Below are 16,349 nucleotides of genomic sequence, written 5' to 3'. Positions count from 1 at the left end.
AAAAAAAAAGAAAGGCAAGGTTCCTTTTGAAACGTTGAGTGTGTTTATAATTATTTACACGGCATAAGCCCAAAAATAGAGCTCATGAATAATTTTGACTTTATTACCAAGTATGCTCTTTCTTTTAATGATATTGGTTTTGGGGGCATAATTTCTGTCTTTTGGATTAATATTGTAAGATCACATTTAGTTGAAATTTTTAAAGTTCTGATATCTATGTTTTAGCTTTGTCTAAATTAGTTGCTAGTAATACCAACTTGCCAGAAAAACTGAGGCAGATTGTTTTGATTTTTCTGCCTATTTCTATTTTTGGCGGGCATTTCTTAAACCATTTCCTCATTACCATTTATAGAACACAGGTGAACATTAATTTACAGTACATTTACTTTAAACGTGTAGTCATATTTCTGACTCGCCCATGAAACACAGAGATTTGGAAGATGGTTTTTGAGCATAAGGAAACAGAATTCTGTGGGTTAACATTTCAGAAATACTGCCCGATGAGTTCACCACAGATGAGATGTGGAAAGCTGAGCTGGATCTAGCACTATTTCCACTAACTTGTAACAGATACCTATCTTCTTCATTTCTTGCAATAGCAACAATAACATACACAAATGCTCATTTGAGAATTGGTTGCCTTTGACAGCCATTTTCCCAACTATGAAGTAATGGAAAGAAAGTAACAAGTGTCTGTCTCTATGATGAAATTATCTGACACTTGCTTGTTCCTTTCCATTACTTGAAATTGATCTGTTGAAATTTTTCTCCTTCTGAGTTTGTTTCTGTGTTCCTAGTCTTGTACATTGTCTAGTATTTCTTTCATTTCCATGTTTATCTGGCTTTCTTCTAACCCTACACTTCACACATTAAGACTGAAGATCTGTGAAGATCTGCCCATCCTCCTGGTGAAGCCATAAAGCAGAAATGAGCTCACTGGTGACAGAAGGAATAGGTGTAGAGGAAATGGATTTCATGAGGAGAGAGTTCATCTTCTTCTTCCTTCTGATGAGGCCTGCTAAGGACCACGTGCCAATTTCAATTCAGTTCTTCATACTTTGTTGTTCTCTCTTCCACTCCTTCCAATATTCTTTCATCCTTTCACTATGCTGTTTCTTTCTGTCCTCGGACCACTTCACACCAGGCTTCTTGTTCAATCTTCCTCGGAATCCTTCCATACTTACTACCCTCTTTCTAAAAATTTCTCTGTCCATAGTTTCTTCTTCTCTCATATTATTTCTTTCCAAATCTTTCTTTACTATTCTTGAATCCAGCTAGTTGTTGCCTTTTGTCCCAAAGGTACTTGAAAATCCTTTTTATTAATCTGGAATGATCCATTCTGTAATTATGTCTGAAAAATTGCACTCCCTTTTTCTTATGGTTTCTGTTATGTTTTCTATGTTCCTGTATATTTCATCATCAGATCTTAGTTTCCATACTTCTGTTGTTTTCACAGGGCATAATATTTTTCTCATGATTCTCCTTTCTAGTACCTCAAGTTTATCTAATCTACAGTTTAGTACCAGGCATTCACTTGAATATAAGCATTCCGGTTTCACCACTGTAATGCAGTGCCTTATTTTAAGATTTTTGGAGAGAGTTCATCTATTTTAAGATAATTCAAAGTTATTGACTTTACGTCCCATTAACTACTTTTACGGTTTTCAGAGACGCTGAAGTGCTGGAATTTAGTCCCGCAGGAGTTCTTTTACATGTCAATAAATCTACCGACATAAGGCAGACCTATCTGAGCACCTTGAAATACCATCGGACCGAGCCAGGATCAAACCTGCCAAGTTAGTGTCAGAAGGCCATCACCTCAACCGTCTGAGCTGCTCAGCCCAGTTATTTTAAGACAGCAGTCCATGAAGATATGGAAATTGTTCTTGTCCTTTTGTGTTTGCATGTTTGTCCTTGTCTCCTACACTCTTGCTCCCTCTTCCTACGCTGCCTTGTCAATGTGTTTATCCTATTATGTGTTCTTTTTCATGCTGCTACCTTAAATGATGTATGACATGAAATAAAGTAACTGGTTAAATATAATGAATGTGAAACATCTTTTTTGCTTTCTCCCAATCCTCTTGTTCTCATAAAAGTTATTTTACTGCTTCTTTCAATATCATCTTTACTCTGTCTTTCCTTAAATGTGATATGGGATTGTCTTAGAATTTCCTAAAACTGCCCGAAACAATGTTCTCTATAAGCCCGGCTCATGAACATTGAACTAATGAGTACATAACAGTTTCTTACAAAATAAATTCAAAAATGAAAACAGCATATGCACAACTGGCCAACAAATATAACACTACCATAAAGATATCTTAAATTTAACATATAGATTCACTCTTTGACAATAATTCTTGTCATCCTTTTAGATCAAGGGTGCAGGCCAATGTGACAAAATAATGACATTTAATTTGGTTTCAAAGAATACAATTAATTTCTCTCACCCAAAACACTGTCCCTGAGTCAACAGAAGGTCCCTGGATTGCAACCTGCTGATGCTCAAGGGAACCAGAGTAAATACTCGGTGAACATATTCCTCAAGTGCAAAACACTCACCCCTACAGAGCTCTGCAAGGCAGTAGAAGTAGAAGAAATGTTGTAAATAAAAAAAAGGGTTCTTGATTTACAAAACAAACTCTAGAACTGACAGTTCCTGGTATGAAAAATGGTAGAGAATTAGCCTCAGGGTCTGCAGGTTGAGGGTTCAAACCTGGCAGCTGAAGTTGAATTCTTGCTTGCCTATCACAAAAGGCAACTAAAAGGGAAACCCTGAGGGGCTCTTAGCTTGGGGAGCATGCGTTGGCGACCACAAGGTCCCTATCTGAGTCTCGGTATTGCTTCTACTTGTGCCACGCTCCTCACTTTCATCTCTCCTATCCGAACTCCCTGTTGCCTCCTGACCCCAAGGGTATTAGGTTTTCAGGACCTAATGAATCTTTACTTTTCATGCCCTAAGCGACCCTTCCCTTTCTTTTGCTGATACGTTAATTCTTTGGTCACTAACAAACACAGGCTTTTGGCAATGGTGAGATAGCAAAGTGTTAAGACAGGGAAAGTGGCCTCAATTTATAATTAAAAAGTGTTGAAGATTTGGGAAATTGATGGTAACATAGTCACAGTCATCTTTAAACTTGCATTGTTAATAGTTCATTTCAGTACCTTCGTACAATTTAATGTTCAGTAAAAGGAATCAGATGGCCCACAGAAGCGGAATGTGAAATGATGAAGGTGTATGTTTAATATCACACAAGCACATGCCCTTCCACTAAGGATCACTTCTACATGTAAAGTAACACGTAACTTGTCCTCTACGTAAAAGGTTATTTCCGTTCAACAATTCCCGGGTAGCCCTATCAGCAGCATAAATCATAGTTACCTAATATAAATTATTGGCCACTTCGATGGTCAGATCTTTACCTGCAAGGTAATGATGAGAACTGAACATCATTAGCTGTATTTTTTGCAACACAGAACTAAAATTACCAGAGTATGTCGATAACAACATTATACTGTAACAGTGATCGGTATTGTACTACAGATTTTTAATCATGAATGCTTCCCTTGAGTTGCTACAATCACATCACTCTTGCAAGTGCAGTGTTGGGGACACCGTTTGTATGTCAAACTTTTACAAAGAAAATCTACATGGGTACAAATATAAAACTAATCTTGAAATCATCACGAATGGGCTTTAATGTTTTAATTTTAGTTTTTCAGTTTTGAAATACCCTTAGGGAAGACTTTTCATAGCATAATGGTGCTGGCTTCATAACATAAAGTACACAGGTTCAAGTCACCAACAAGCCGGGTTTTTAAAATTTGATACTTAGCTGTTGTATTCATCTGCGTGTCTTTTCTCTTATATCATCTTTTATTGATAACATATTTCATTCAAATGTTTAATCACAATATTATTTCCATTAGGAAAATGTTTTTTATATTATGTGTTACTTTTAGAAAAAGGAAAATCAATAATTCAGACATGCAGAGACATGATTTGCCATTCAAGACTTCTACCACAAGATATGTAAGGATAAATCGTACCTCATTTCCAGCAAGTTTTGTGTGTGAATTGTGCAAGCAAAGATGTGACTGGCACTTAAAAAAAAAACCAATGGTAATGTCATTAACAGAAATGAAATGGCATACGGCTTTTAGTGCCGGGATGTGTCCGAGGACTTCGGCTCGCCAGGTGCAGGTCTTTTGATTTGACTCCCGTAGGCGACCTGCGCGTCGAGATGAGGATGAAATGATGATGAAGACGACACATATACCCAGTCTCCGTGCCAGGGGAATTAAACGATAATGGTTAAAATTCCCAACCCTGCCGGGAATCGAACCCGAGGCCCCTGTGGCCAGGTGATTTATCCCTCGCCCCCCCACCCTGCCCCCCTGTGGGTGGGGGCCGTAGAATAACACCCACGGTATTTCCTGCCTGTCGTAAGAGGCAACAAAAAGGGGCCTCAGGGGCTCTGAACTTTGGAGTGTGGGTTGGCGACCACGGGGCCCTCAGCTGAGTCCTGGCATTGCTTCCACTTACTTGTGCCAGGCTCCTCACTTTCATCTATCCTATCCAATCTCCCTTGATCAACTCTTGTTCTTTTCCGACCCCGACGCTATTAGGTTTGCGAGGGCTAGGGAGTCTTTCATTTTCACGCCCATCGTGGCCCTTTTCTTCCTTTGGCCGAAATCTTCATTTCTCTAAGTGTCAGACCCCTTCCATGTTTTCTCTCTGATTAGTGTTTAATAGAGGATGGTTGCCTAGTTGTACTTCCTCTTAAAACAATAATCACCACCACCAACCCCCACCCTGGGTAGTTTATCCCCTGCATAGCTGCCATCAAGTTTATCAGCAGATGACTGAACCAGCCCCGAGTCGTATGTTTTTAATGATGCTGCTACATCGCACTCCAATTCCACTTTACAGGGACCATCTTTCTAACGAGAGGGCAGTATCAAGACTACAAATTTGTAGTTTCATTTATCATTATGCTTACTTTATCTTTTATTGAATGGGCAGTGTAGTTCCTTAATTTAACAAAGAACATCAATGCTCAGGTAAGAAAGTTATCATAAGCTACATAATATAGGAAAGAGATGCAGAACAGCAACTTGCTGAGTAAGCATGCAAGTCTGTTTTCTCTCTTTTCCTTTACCTTACAATAGCATCTACTTTCCAAATAAGATCACCACCATATTTATTCTCTCCTCCATTGATGAAAGCTCTAGCTGAAAATTTTGGACCTATACACTGTTTACATAGACAGATGGACTTAGTTCCTAATAACATCCAGATACTGGACAGCCATTAAAGACTGGTGTACTGCAATACTGGGCCTCAGTGTGCCCCATGAAAACATCACCCAGATCATCACACCTTCTCCACCAGCCTCTCTCTGCCCGACCATACAACCACATACCATAGCCTCCGATAGAAATAGACGTACACACGCTTGTCCATCGATGTGATGAACCAGAAATCTGGGTTCACTGGACCAGACAACCTTTTTCCAATCATTCACAGTCCAGTGAAGATGATTTTGTGCCATTCTCATGCACTGCTTTTGGTGGAGTGAAGTCAGCACTGGGGTATGGCTGGGTTGTTGACTCTGTAGTCTCACGCGCAGCAGTGTTTGATGAACCATGTGGTGAGAATGGTGAGAAACATTGGCCTGGTCATCGACATTGTACCTGTTGGTGATTTCTTGAACTGAGGCCTCATGTCACTCCGAACAATGCACGACAGGCTCCGCTGGCCTCTGCTTTCAATGAACTGCCGTTGACACATGGCTGGAAGATGCATACTTGTTTGACCATTGGTGCACCACTTTCGATATGTGCGCACAACAGCAGCATGAGAGCAGCCCACAAGCCGTGCCATTTCATAGATGCTAGTACCCAGCCACTGTGCCATCACACTTTGCTCTCTTGTCCCATTCTGATGCTGGAGACACTACTAACAGCAAGCCTGTAAACCTGCCCTATATATACCATGCTATCAGTATGTCACGTGTTAGTCTCCCCACTCCAGGTGCACTAAATGTTCCTGTGTCAGGGTGGTCATTATGTAATGGCTCATCTGTGCACACTAGTACTACAGTGAATCAGACTATTTCACCACCTTGTATACTCTGGGAACTTCCAACAGGAACATCTGGAACATACAAACAGGTTGTTAGCAGTCACAGTATATTATCACAATGCAAGAAAAGGAAGAATCAGAAGCACAAGGGTTCTGTTTAACTTGGTGAGATGAAAAACTTATAATAAAATTTTGTCAAGCTTTGATACATATATAGCTAAACAGTTGTGAAGTAGTACAGTATTTAACAGGCCTTCACTATACTAAAATACAAAAATAAAACAATTACAGCAGATTCTTTCCACATCAGAACCTTTTCTTATGCTTTTATAGAACGCAGAGCAATTTCCTTCCATTTCTCCAAGAAGAACAAATGAGAAAGTTTTATTTAGGTGGATCTTTGACTTGAAGGAAGTCTTTATCTGGCCTCCTCCTCATCCTACTCCTTCCACATCAAGACTAAAGACCTATCAAGATGGATTATCAACAAGTATTGATGTCTGCTCTCCTGATGAAGTTGGCAAGCAGAAACAATAATAATTAAAATAATGTCGTAATGGTCCACCTTCTCATTACTATAATAAGCAATCTTTGAATTAGATTTCTAAACTAGGAACTACATTAGTGTCCAAAAGTTAAGCATAAGTTGCGAGTAAGCAGAGCAACAACACATAGACTGCAAATCGCACGACATATGCACCCATCAACGTTATGTGTTCACTCTGTATAGGAAAAGGAGTGTTCCCTGCTTTGACTGGCGGTGTAACTGCAAGGTAAACACAGCCAGGGCCTGCGCGCCATATTCCCTCAGTCATGTTTGCCCTGTGCAGAGCGTAGCCTCGTGGTGAGCATGACAACATATGGCACAACAACGTCATTTGGACCCCATTTTGCAGGGTAGAATACTCGGCCGCCTGGAAGCAGACCCGACACAGACCAAAGTCACCGTATCCTTGAATGTGCCACAAAGTGTCGTTTCCAGGCTATGGAGATGATTTCGAGACACAGGAGATGTTAGTCGTAGGCCAGTACCAGGTCGACCAAGGGTAACCACCCCACAGCAGGACCGATATCTGACCTTAACCGCCCGATGAAATTGGAGTGCACCTGCAAGACAATTGTTGGCGGAGCTTGCAGCCGTCTCAGGGATTGCCGTTTCCCAGCAAACTGTGTACCGGAGACTCAGAACAGCAGGGCTGTTTGCCTGACATCCAGCGGTGTGTGTCCCACTCATTCCAGCACAGAGATGGCCCCGTTTACTGTGGAGCTGTCAACATCGAAAATGGACCATGAATGAATGAATGGAGGCATGTGCTCTTCACAGATGAATCCCACCTCAGTTTGCAGAGTGATTCCCGTCGCACATTAATCTGGGGAGAACCGGGTAGACGATACAACCACAGGAACATCCTGGAACAGGATCAGTATGGCGGTGGTGTGGGGCGTCATCATGTTGAATGGCCGTACGGACCTGCACATCTTCATGAGTGGTCCATGGAACACTGTTAATGCTCGGAGATACAGGGATGAGGTACTGAGACCACATGTTTGATTCTTCAGAGGTGTGGTTGGTCCAGACTTCCTCTTCATGGACGATAATGTCCGATCGTACCGCGCTGCTCTGGTGGATGAATTTCTGGCCGGGGAAGACATTCATCGCATGGACTGGCCAGCAAGGTCTGTGGATCTGAATCCTATAGAACATGTCTGGGATGCATTGGAAAGGCGAACTGCATCCCGTCAGCCTCCACCAAGGATCCTCGAAGACCTTTGCATTACCCTTTCGGAGGAATGGCATCGACTGCCACAAGAGCTCTTGGACCATCTGGTAAAGAGCATGCCACGTCGCTGCGAAGCATGTGTGGCCGTTAGAGGTAACCATAAATCCTATTAACAACATATTTTGTTGTGGAAGACATTGCCAAGTTTTGTTAGTTGTTGTCAAAGGTGTACCTTTGCTATAAGAACCTTTCTGACACTGTTTTTTTTGGACAAGTTGTGTGACATATGGTGTGTGAGTCAGCTTCCGTTTGTTCAGCAATCCGTCTGATATTCCTATCAGGCAGTATGGCCTCGTTTGGTGATTATGCTTAACTTTTGGACACTAGTGTAGTTTCGGCCTTGGCTGGCCATCATCAGCCTGAATGTAATACATCTAATAACTAAAACAAATGTACAAACACACAATTGACATTAAAAAGATCTGGGATGAACTATGTGTAAAATAAGACAAAATTAAATTAGGCTCTAAAATTCTTAGCATCCTAAAATGTTCCGTAGTGATTGTTGTTAAAATCATGCTGAAATGCTGTTGGACATTGTCAGGATGGCACACGAAGATATGGTTAAAACTGGAACGTTCTTAATTTGTGGCTGGTATACATTTGAAATTCAATGCAGTGTTCTTGAAGTTAAGCTGAATAAATGATAGATCAAATTAATGAACTGCAGGAGAGAGCGTGTTAGTCAAATGGCATAGGTTATATGAGACTTACCTCTCATTGCGGCATGTGGTGCGTGGCCTATTGTTGTGTTTAGGCCACGCATTGATGTGTATTGATTGGGTGGACCAAAACCTAACACTGTTTCTTAGTTTTAATATCTTATTTCAATGGTAGGTTCTGTTCCCTGTAATAGAAAATACTCCCCCTTGATTTCCATGTCCAATACTGGATTTTCCACTAACTCATTTACTGCAAGTACTTGATGTTCTCAACTTCCTAGTTTCAGCACTAACAAAAGTTTATTTCCAGGTGTCTGCATTACTTACAATTAATAGTCAGATTGAAAGACATAACCAAGTATTAAATTTAACCCTCTGTCGAGCACAACAGTACAAAATGATACAAGCCCGTCTGCATCCCAACAACTTCGAATTAACAAGGTTTTACTGTATAACGAAAAATAAAAGAGCAATATCCCAAGAACTTCTAAATGTCAAGAATTGACCTCTGATTTCAAGCATGTTTGCATTTGGAGAGACATCAATTCTTGTATCGTATGTCCAGAGATAAAACAGAAATGTAATCGTCATCTCAAGTCAACAATTTGATGACAATGAAGACAGTAGAGAAGCCTTCAAACCAGACATGATAACATTTTTAAAATCAGACAAAATCTGGAGTAGACGTTGTCGACAAGCTTAGCGCTACATACAATATAGCCAGAAACATTCGTCAGTGGCCGATGGTAATATTTTTTGCGATGATGAACATCGCAGGCATAAATGCTCAGATTATTTACCTAGGTAATGACCAGCCATGAATGCGAAGAAGACTTTTCCTCCATAGCCTAAACCATCTCCTCATACTTCCTTACCTACAAAGCAAGAGTCTTCACACTGTCAGGCTGCCATTGTCCTTCCAGGAGGCTCTGGAAAAGTACAGGCCTGAAGACGCAGCACGTACTGCTGAACTGTGTGAGACTGGTGAGATGCTCGAAAAGTGGGTAAGGTGCATGATTTGCAAGACTACAGGGAAGACTCGACTCACAAGAAAAGTCTGCAGAGTGTGCAAGGACACTGTCTGCCCAGAACACACTATGGCTGTATGCGCTGAGTGTTACCCTTTGATGCGTTAACTGACATTGAAGAAATTCCCAGTGATTAGGATCACTAAGAACTAAGAACTTTGCTACACGTTCACTTTCAGCTTTGATGTGTTATATTTATCATTTTCGACAATTAATTTTGATTGTAATTGATGATTCTGCTATCATGTAACTTCATACGTATTTTGGATCTTATTGAGTTATTATGTGTTTTATGATCTTATAACAGTAAAATTACCGTATGTTTTATTTTCTGTATTGTACTGTAATATCATAATTTTTTACTTGTGTTTGTGAATGTAAATAACTAAATAAATAACAAAATATACCCAAAACAACAATAGTAAAAACAAAAGGAAAGGAATTTTAAATTACGCTGTAACAGAATGCTACAATGCGCCTGATCTCGTTATATATTATTTCATATGATTTTACAATATTTTTTCTTTAATTTTAAAATTTCTCAGACACATTATTTAAACAATATGAATATCAAATAAAAAAGATAAATAACCCACAGAATTATATTATAAATGCAAATTGAAAAAAAAAAAAACAAACAAACAAACAAAACACACAGCTGTAAATATGAGTTAAAGTGAAATGTATCAATCTGATACAATGCGCCTCATTTGGCTCACAGATAAATTGCTCCTGATGGAAGGTTAAAAAATGACAGGGGTAAAACTGGAAGGCTTGAACAAAATCTTTACCTTTAAACAACAGTTCAAGTCTGTCATCCTCTCGGAAAAGTTCACCCATTTTAGGATCCAAACCAATGCATGTCTCCCTACCAGATTCACTCCAGTTCCAGAGAATCAATGCTTGATTTCGAATCTTTAGATCTTGATGAAGATGATGCAGTGTCTACAAAAGACAGTAACACATAAATTACACTAAGGTCTTCTATTAATTAAAACTGACTTCCAAAAATTTATTTGTAGCTTACCTTTGCCATGGTTGCATCAATATGATGTATATGTCTTCCATCAACAACTACCGTAGAACTACTATTCATGTCAACGCAAGTTTTAATGACCTGCTTCCGAACAAACTCAGCAGCTGGAAACACCAAACTTTGGTCCGGAGTTACCAATATAATGTCATGGAATGATATCTGTGGATGCCATTAAACACACTGAAATCAGTTACAAAATTAAACAGTTTCTCCTCTTTCTAATAAAAGTTAAATCGAAGGCATCAAAAGGCAAATATTACATAACTTACATAATGTGTTCATATATATATTTTTTACAAGTTGCTTTACGTTGCACTAATACACATAGGTCTTATGGCGATGATGGGAGAGGAAAGGGCTAGGAGTGGGAAGTGGCCGTAACCTTAATTTAGGTACATCCCCAACATTGGCCTGGTGTAAAAATGGGAAACCATGGAAAATCATCTTCAGGGGTGCCAACAGTGGGGTTCGAATGCATTATCTCCCAAACTCTGGATAATGTGTTTGTTATTACTACCTTTAATATCTTATTCTAATACTAGCATGTACCTGCGGCTTCACCCATGTTTATTAATTCTACCATTAGATGTGGTTAAAACATTTATTTAAAAGCAAAATAAAACATTATATTTATTAACACACATCATTTTGCTTAAACTGCATAAAATACATTATTTTATTTTTAATAATAGTGCTGCTTTCTATGCTAAGATACAGCAATAAAAACAGCAAGATAAAACAATATCAAAAATGATATTATATTTTAAAAAACAACTCTTTTTTTTTTTTTTTTTTTTTTTTTTTTACAGAGCTTCTGGATTAACAATTTAAAGTGTCCTCCCATTTGGAGCTAAGTACATAGTGTGTTTGGCTTTCTAAATATTGAAAAACCCAAGTACAGTTGACCATGGGAAAAGCACCGTTTCCAAATATCGAGTTCTAGAACTTGAACCAAATGTCCTTGTGCCTTGTTGATGCACACAGCGGATACTCAAATAAACGGGGAACCGCAGACATCTAAATTGAAATGGTATATCTGAAGGGATGATTTGAATCTGAGGAATGAGTACTACTTTGCCCATGGCATGACCAGTCATGACGGTGGCCTCAATAATGTTCGATATCAGTTTCTCGATTGAGAGTCATGTTCTGTTGCAGAAGGAAGGAGGATTAATATTATTGAGAAGAAAAGAAGATGTTTGAGGGTACTCTGGGTGACTCAAAGTTCTTCAGAAGCTCTGCCCTGTAGTTGCAAGTCCCATCTATGTCACATGTCGTGTCGATAGACTTGTAAATATGTAGACCACCAGGTAATTCTTTGAAAAAGTTGCTGGTTGATGTCGACAGCTTCATTTTTGGAGCAAGAATTGCTCCTTGACAAAGCCATGCATGATTGGTGAAATGTTGTGCCCACCTATGACCAAAATTTCACATCTCTGCATGCCATGGATTTGGCTGGGCATCGCACAAATACACACAAACCAACACTTGTAGATAACATGGTCTGAACGAAAATGGCTTCCTATGCCGTGAATGTAAAATGGCAACTTGACTGATATATGTATTACTATGTATTATATACTATGTATTATATACTATGTATTATATACTATGTATTACTATTCCTTGTTTATTATTACCATCTATCTTATGTACTATATATTTCCTCTAAATAAAATGTATGATTGAGTTCATGTTTTATTGATGGTATAGAGAAATCTTCATATTCCCTAAAATTTGAAGTGAATGAAATTAATATAGGGTATATATGACATAAATAACTAAATGAATAATTAAAAAGACTAAATGTAATATAGATAACTAATAAAAGCAGGTCTTTACTTGGATAAATATTCATCTAAGAATATGCCTACTTTAAATATTTCAGATCTCTGCATGCCATAGATTTGGCTGGGCATCGTACACATACACACAGACAAATACTTCCAGATATAAAATGGCTCCTTGACTTGTACAGTGAATCTACACATTTAATTCTAGTGACAGCACATTGGATTGTCATGTCCCAACACATGCATTCTGCCGGTTTTTCATTCATAACTCACTAATGAAACAAAAAATCTGGCTTTGAGGGGATTTTGGACCCCCTTCCATCTACCTATGTTAAAAATTTCAGATATCTGCGTGCCATAGATTTGGCTGGGCATCATGCACAGACAGACAGACAGACAGACAGACAGACAGACAGACAGACAGACAGACAGACAGACAGACAGACAGACAGACAGACAGACAGACAGACAGACAGACAGACAGACAGACACACACACACTTCCTTTTATTATTATTTGCCCTAACAGTCTTTAAAATTTACAACTAGATAAACAAAACACATAATACATAAAAAAAAAAGGCTTGTTTTCCACACTTTGAAGTTAAACTTAACAATGGTTTATAGTTACTATAACCATGGCAGAATACATGCATGCACAATATGGTTGTCAATACCGCCATCTGTGTGTCGATTTTGACCATGTAGGTCCACTGAAAAACTGTGTCTTATATTAAAATAAAATATCTGCCAAAAGAGCGAGTACAACTAATAATATATGAAATAAGAGTTACCATAGGCAATAAAAAAATAAGTATACAGTGTACTCCCGATTTTTCGTGTACAGATCATCACGTTTGCAGGTTATTCATGTAACTTCAAACTAAAGACAAGTTGGAGTAGGCTATGCTTTCAGTATTTTGAATTGCTTTTGAAATAAACTCTTTCATGCTGTGTTTAGATGTCTGTTACAATGAAAATTCATAAGGCAATAAATTTACTCACTATAGCGGATGGTCGTTATATCCGACTTCTCAGAAAAATCTAAAAAGATATAGAAAAGCACAAAAATCTGTATGAAACCACAATCAGCTTGTTCAAAACTTTTCGCAGATGTTTTCCATACAGTCACTTACTTGTTAGTTACGGTATTTTCTAATTACAATACTCTGTGAATGCGCATGTTCAGTTTTGTTCATAAAAATTGTAACAGCGTAATTCCTGAGGCTTCTGTGGCAAATGTTTCAATTTTCTTACTTCAAATAGCATCACCTAAACTAACTTTACCGTGCATTTATTGTAAAAACCTCCCCTAATATTAAACTGAAGTGATTGTTTATTTCAGCCTTTATTTCTAAGGAGTTAACTGCTATCAGCCACTTTATTATTTAGCACAGACAGCACCTTTGAATATCAGCAAGAGCCCACTTGTGCACATACCGAGAAATCAATATGGAAGACATTTGATAGTATTGTAGGTACTGTATACACCTTTCTCTGTTTACAATACATTTTTCATGAAACTGGATTATCAAGATTTCTTGCTTTTTCGTGCAGTTCCCCTCTTTATTAGGCCAAATAATCAGGAGTATGCTGAATATGTTATTCAGAGACAATTGAAAAAGCTACAAACTGAACTATTCATCATATAATTCAAACACAGAGAGAGTGGTGTGTGTGTTTTTTTGTTTGTTTTGTACCAAAAAACAGAAAAGGGAAAAACAACGTTGCTACTAGTTTCTTTTTTTACAATTGGTTTTACATCGCACCAACACAGATAGGTCTTACGACAATGGTGGAATAGGAAAGGACTAGGAGTGGAAAGGAAGTGGCCACGGCCTTAATTATGGTACAGCTCTACCATTGGCCTGGTGTGAAAATGGAAAACCATCTTCAGGGTTGCCAACAGTAGGTTTTGAACCCACTATCTCCCAAATGCAAGCTCACAGCTATGCACACCTAACCACACAGCCAACTCACTCGGTGCTACTAGTTTAATATCCCATTAAGAATGATAGATTTTCAGTGAAGGTGGGAGTATAGATGAGCTAGGAGAGGAAAGGAACAGGGTGGAAAATTATTTAAGGTTGAGATTTGCATGATGTGAAAATAGAAAACTATCTTTAGGGCTACCAACAGTGGGATTCAAACCCAGCACCTCTTCATCGCAAGTTTACTGCTACACAACCCATCAGCAGAGCTAACTTACTTGATGGAACGAGTATGAATATCAAAACTAGAAAGCTAGAAAGGAGAATACGAAGAAGAAGAAGAAGTGAAATGTCAGTCTCTGGATTCAGAGAGTCAGATTTGTTGAAGCCCATTTAGGACACAATGCTGTATGATTTCGCCATTCAAAAGATTTCTGGTGACAAATTCGATGTTTCCTCAAGAAAACTAATTTAAAAATTCAGTGACAAGTAGAGTAAAACGGAATGTCAAATCTGATACACAGCAGCCTGAATTCTTCTTTAAATTCTTCTTCTTCTTTAGCGTTTGTCCCGCCTGGTGGCAGGGTCCGCTGTGTGGATTTGTTGTCTCCATTTAATTCGGCCACGGGTCATGTCTGGATGTAGTCTTACAGCTTTCAGGTCGTTGTGCACTGTATCGGTCCATCGCTATCTTGGTTGTCCCTTGGGCCTCTTTCCAGCAACTTCCAATGTATACGCTGACTTTGCCAATGTATTGTCTTCTGCACGTAACACATATCCAAACCAGTGCAGCCTGTTTTCCTGTATTTTGTTCTGGATCGGTGCAATGTAGTCTAAATTGTGTCAAATAAAAAGTCCAGCACACAACAGTTGAGAAAATAAGATTTATCATTGAATGGATTTTGTGGATATGGAGTACAAGCATTTTCATTTCTAATTATATCACTATTTTTGTTGTTCTTCCTTCCATTTCTCTTGTCATTACTAGAGATTAGGATTTCTTGGTAACTTGAGAGACCAAAAAGTTACATTTTCAAATAAGAAAATTGACGGTTTTAAATAAACAATTTAGCAGTTTCAAGATAAATCAAATTTATAAATTTAAAAAAGTATATATTTACAAGTATACAGTTAATATAATACGAGATGGCTAAAAGGCATTATAATTTTTTATGTAAATCTCGGAAAACAGATTTACATTATGTTCTACTGAACATATTTATCTGAAACGTTTTGTTCATGCACATTTGTGCATAATAAAACATTTATTTATAAAGCATGATGGAAATTAAATTGAACTGTGGAATAAAGGTGAACATTAGTTAAATGTTATCTGGGATGGCTGTGAATTACTCCTACTTTGTACACTGCATTCTTCAGTCATGTGCAAATGTTGATTGTGAATGTCTTTTTTCTGTTTTGAATAACGTTTCTTATGAACAATCGTCTGTACAGAATTTTGTTAAGGATTCTATTCTCAGTTTACACTTAAGTACGTGATAGCGTTCACAAAGTTCACTGCATCTTTTACACCTGCAGTCCAGACTTGGCTCATGGAAACTCGCTTTAATACACAGATATTGGTGAAACCCATGGACTGAGAGTCTGGTCACGTGTCTCAACTCATAGCCTCCCTGAGTCCAGTTGCGGTTGATCATCGCGTCACGTTGGTAAAAGTCCCACCATATGCTGTCCCTTTTTTGTTGAAGCTCTTGTAGGAGTTCCTTATATGCTGGGGTGGCTGGGGGCAGTAGTTTCAAACGCAACTCTTCCACAAAGAATAATTCCCTCGACAGTTGGTATACAAGGCGTGATGGAGTGTATTTTGATAGGCAAAGCACTTTCTTTAAATAGAATGCTTTCACATTCTCTATACTATGTGACTGCCTCTTTCCAAGATATATCCATATAATTTCCAATCCTTAAGATGAAATAACTCGATGGCACATGAAAGTGACAGATGGCTCAAAGATCTGATGTCATTAATGGATTCTATGGCGATCTTTTACATGTAAAGAGAACATGTTCCCC

General features: G+C 38.5%; 1 protein-coding gene across 9 annotated transcripts in view; it reads right to left on the bottom strand.

Moving 5' to 3' along the window:
• The window catches only part of LOC136876368 (sodium-independent sulfate anion transporter), a 128,247-nt gene that overhangs the window by 3,241 nt on the left and 108,657 nt on the right, over window positions 1-16,349 (bottom strand). For 3 of the 9 annotated variants that reach the window (XM_068228408.1, XM_068228407.1, XM_068228406.1), the window contains 2 exons: window positions 10,587-10,754; window positions 10,049-10,504 (listed from right to left, as the gene is read on the bottom strand). In XM_068228408.1, coding sequence (XP_068084509.1) covers window positions 10,160-10,504; window positions 10,587-10,754 — 513 coding nt within the window. In that variant the 3' untranslated portion in view covers window positions 10,049-10,159. Of the gene's footprint in view, window positions 6,161-10,046; window positions 10,505-10,586; window positions 10,776-16,349 lie in introns of those variants that run through there. The other 6 variants (XM_068228409.1, XM_068228410.1, XR_011018466.1 and 3 more) reach the window with 5 other exon arrangements.

This window comes from Anabrus simplex, chromosome 6 (assembly GCF_040414725.1).
Source record: "Anabrus simplex isolate iqAnaSimp1 chromosome 6, ASM4041472v1, whole genome shotgun sequence".
Lineage (NCBI taxonomy): Eukaryota > Metazoa > Arthropoda > Insecta > Orthoptera > Tettigoniidae > Anabrus > Anabrus simplex.
This window is presented reverse-complemented; position numbering and strand designations above follow the sequence as displayed.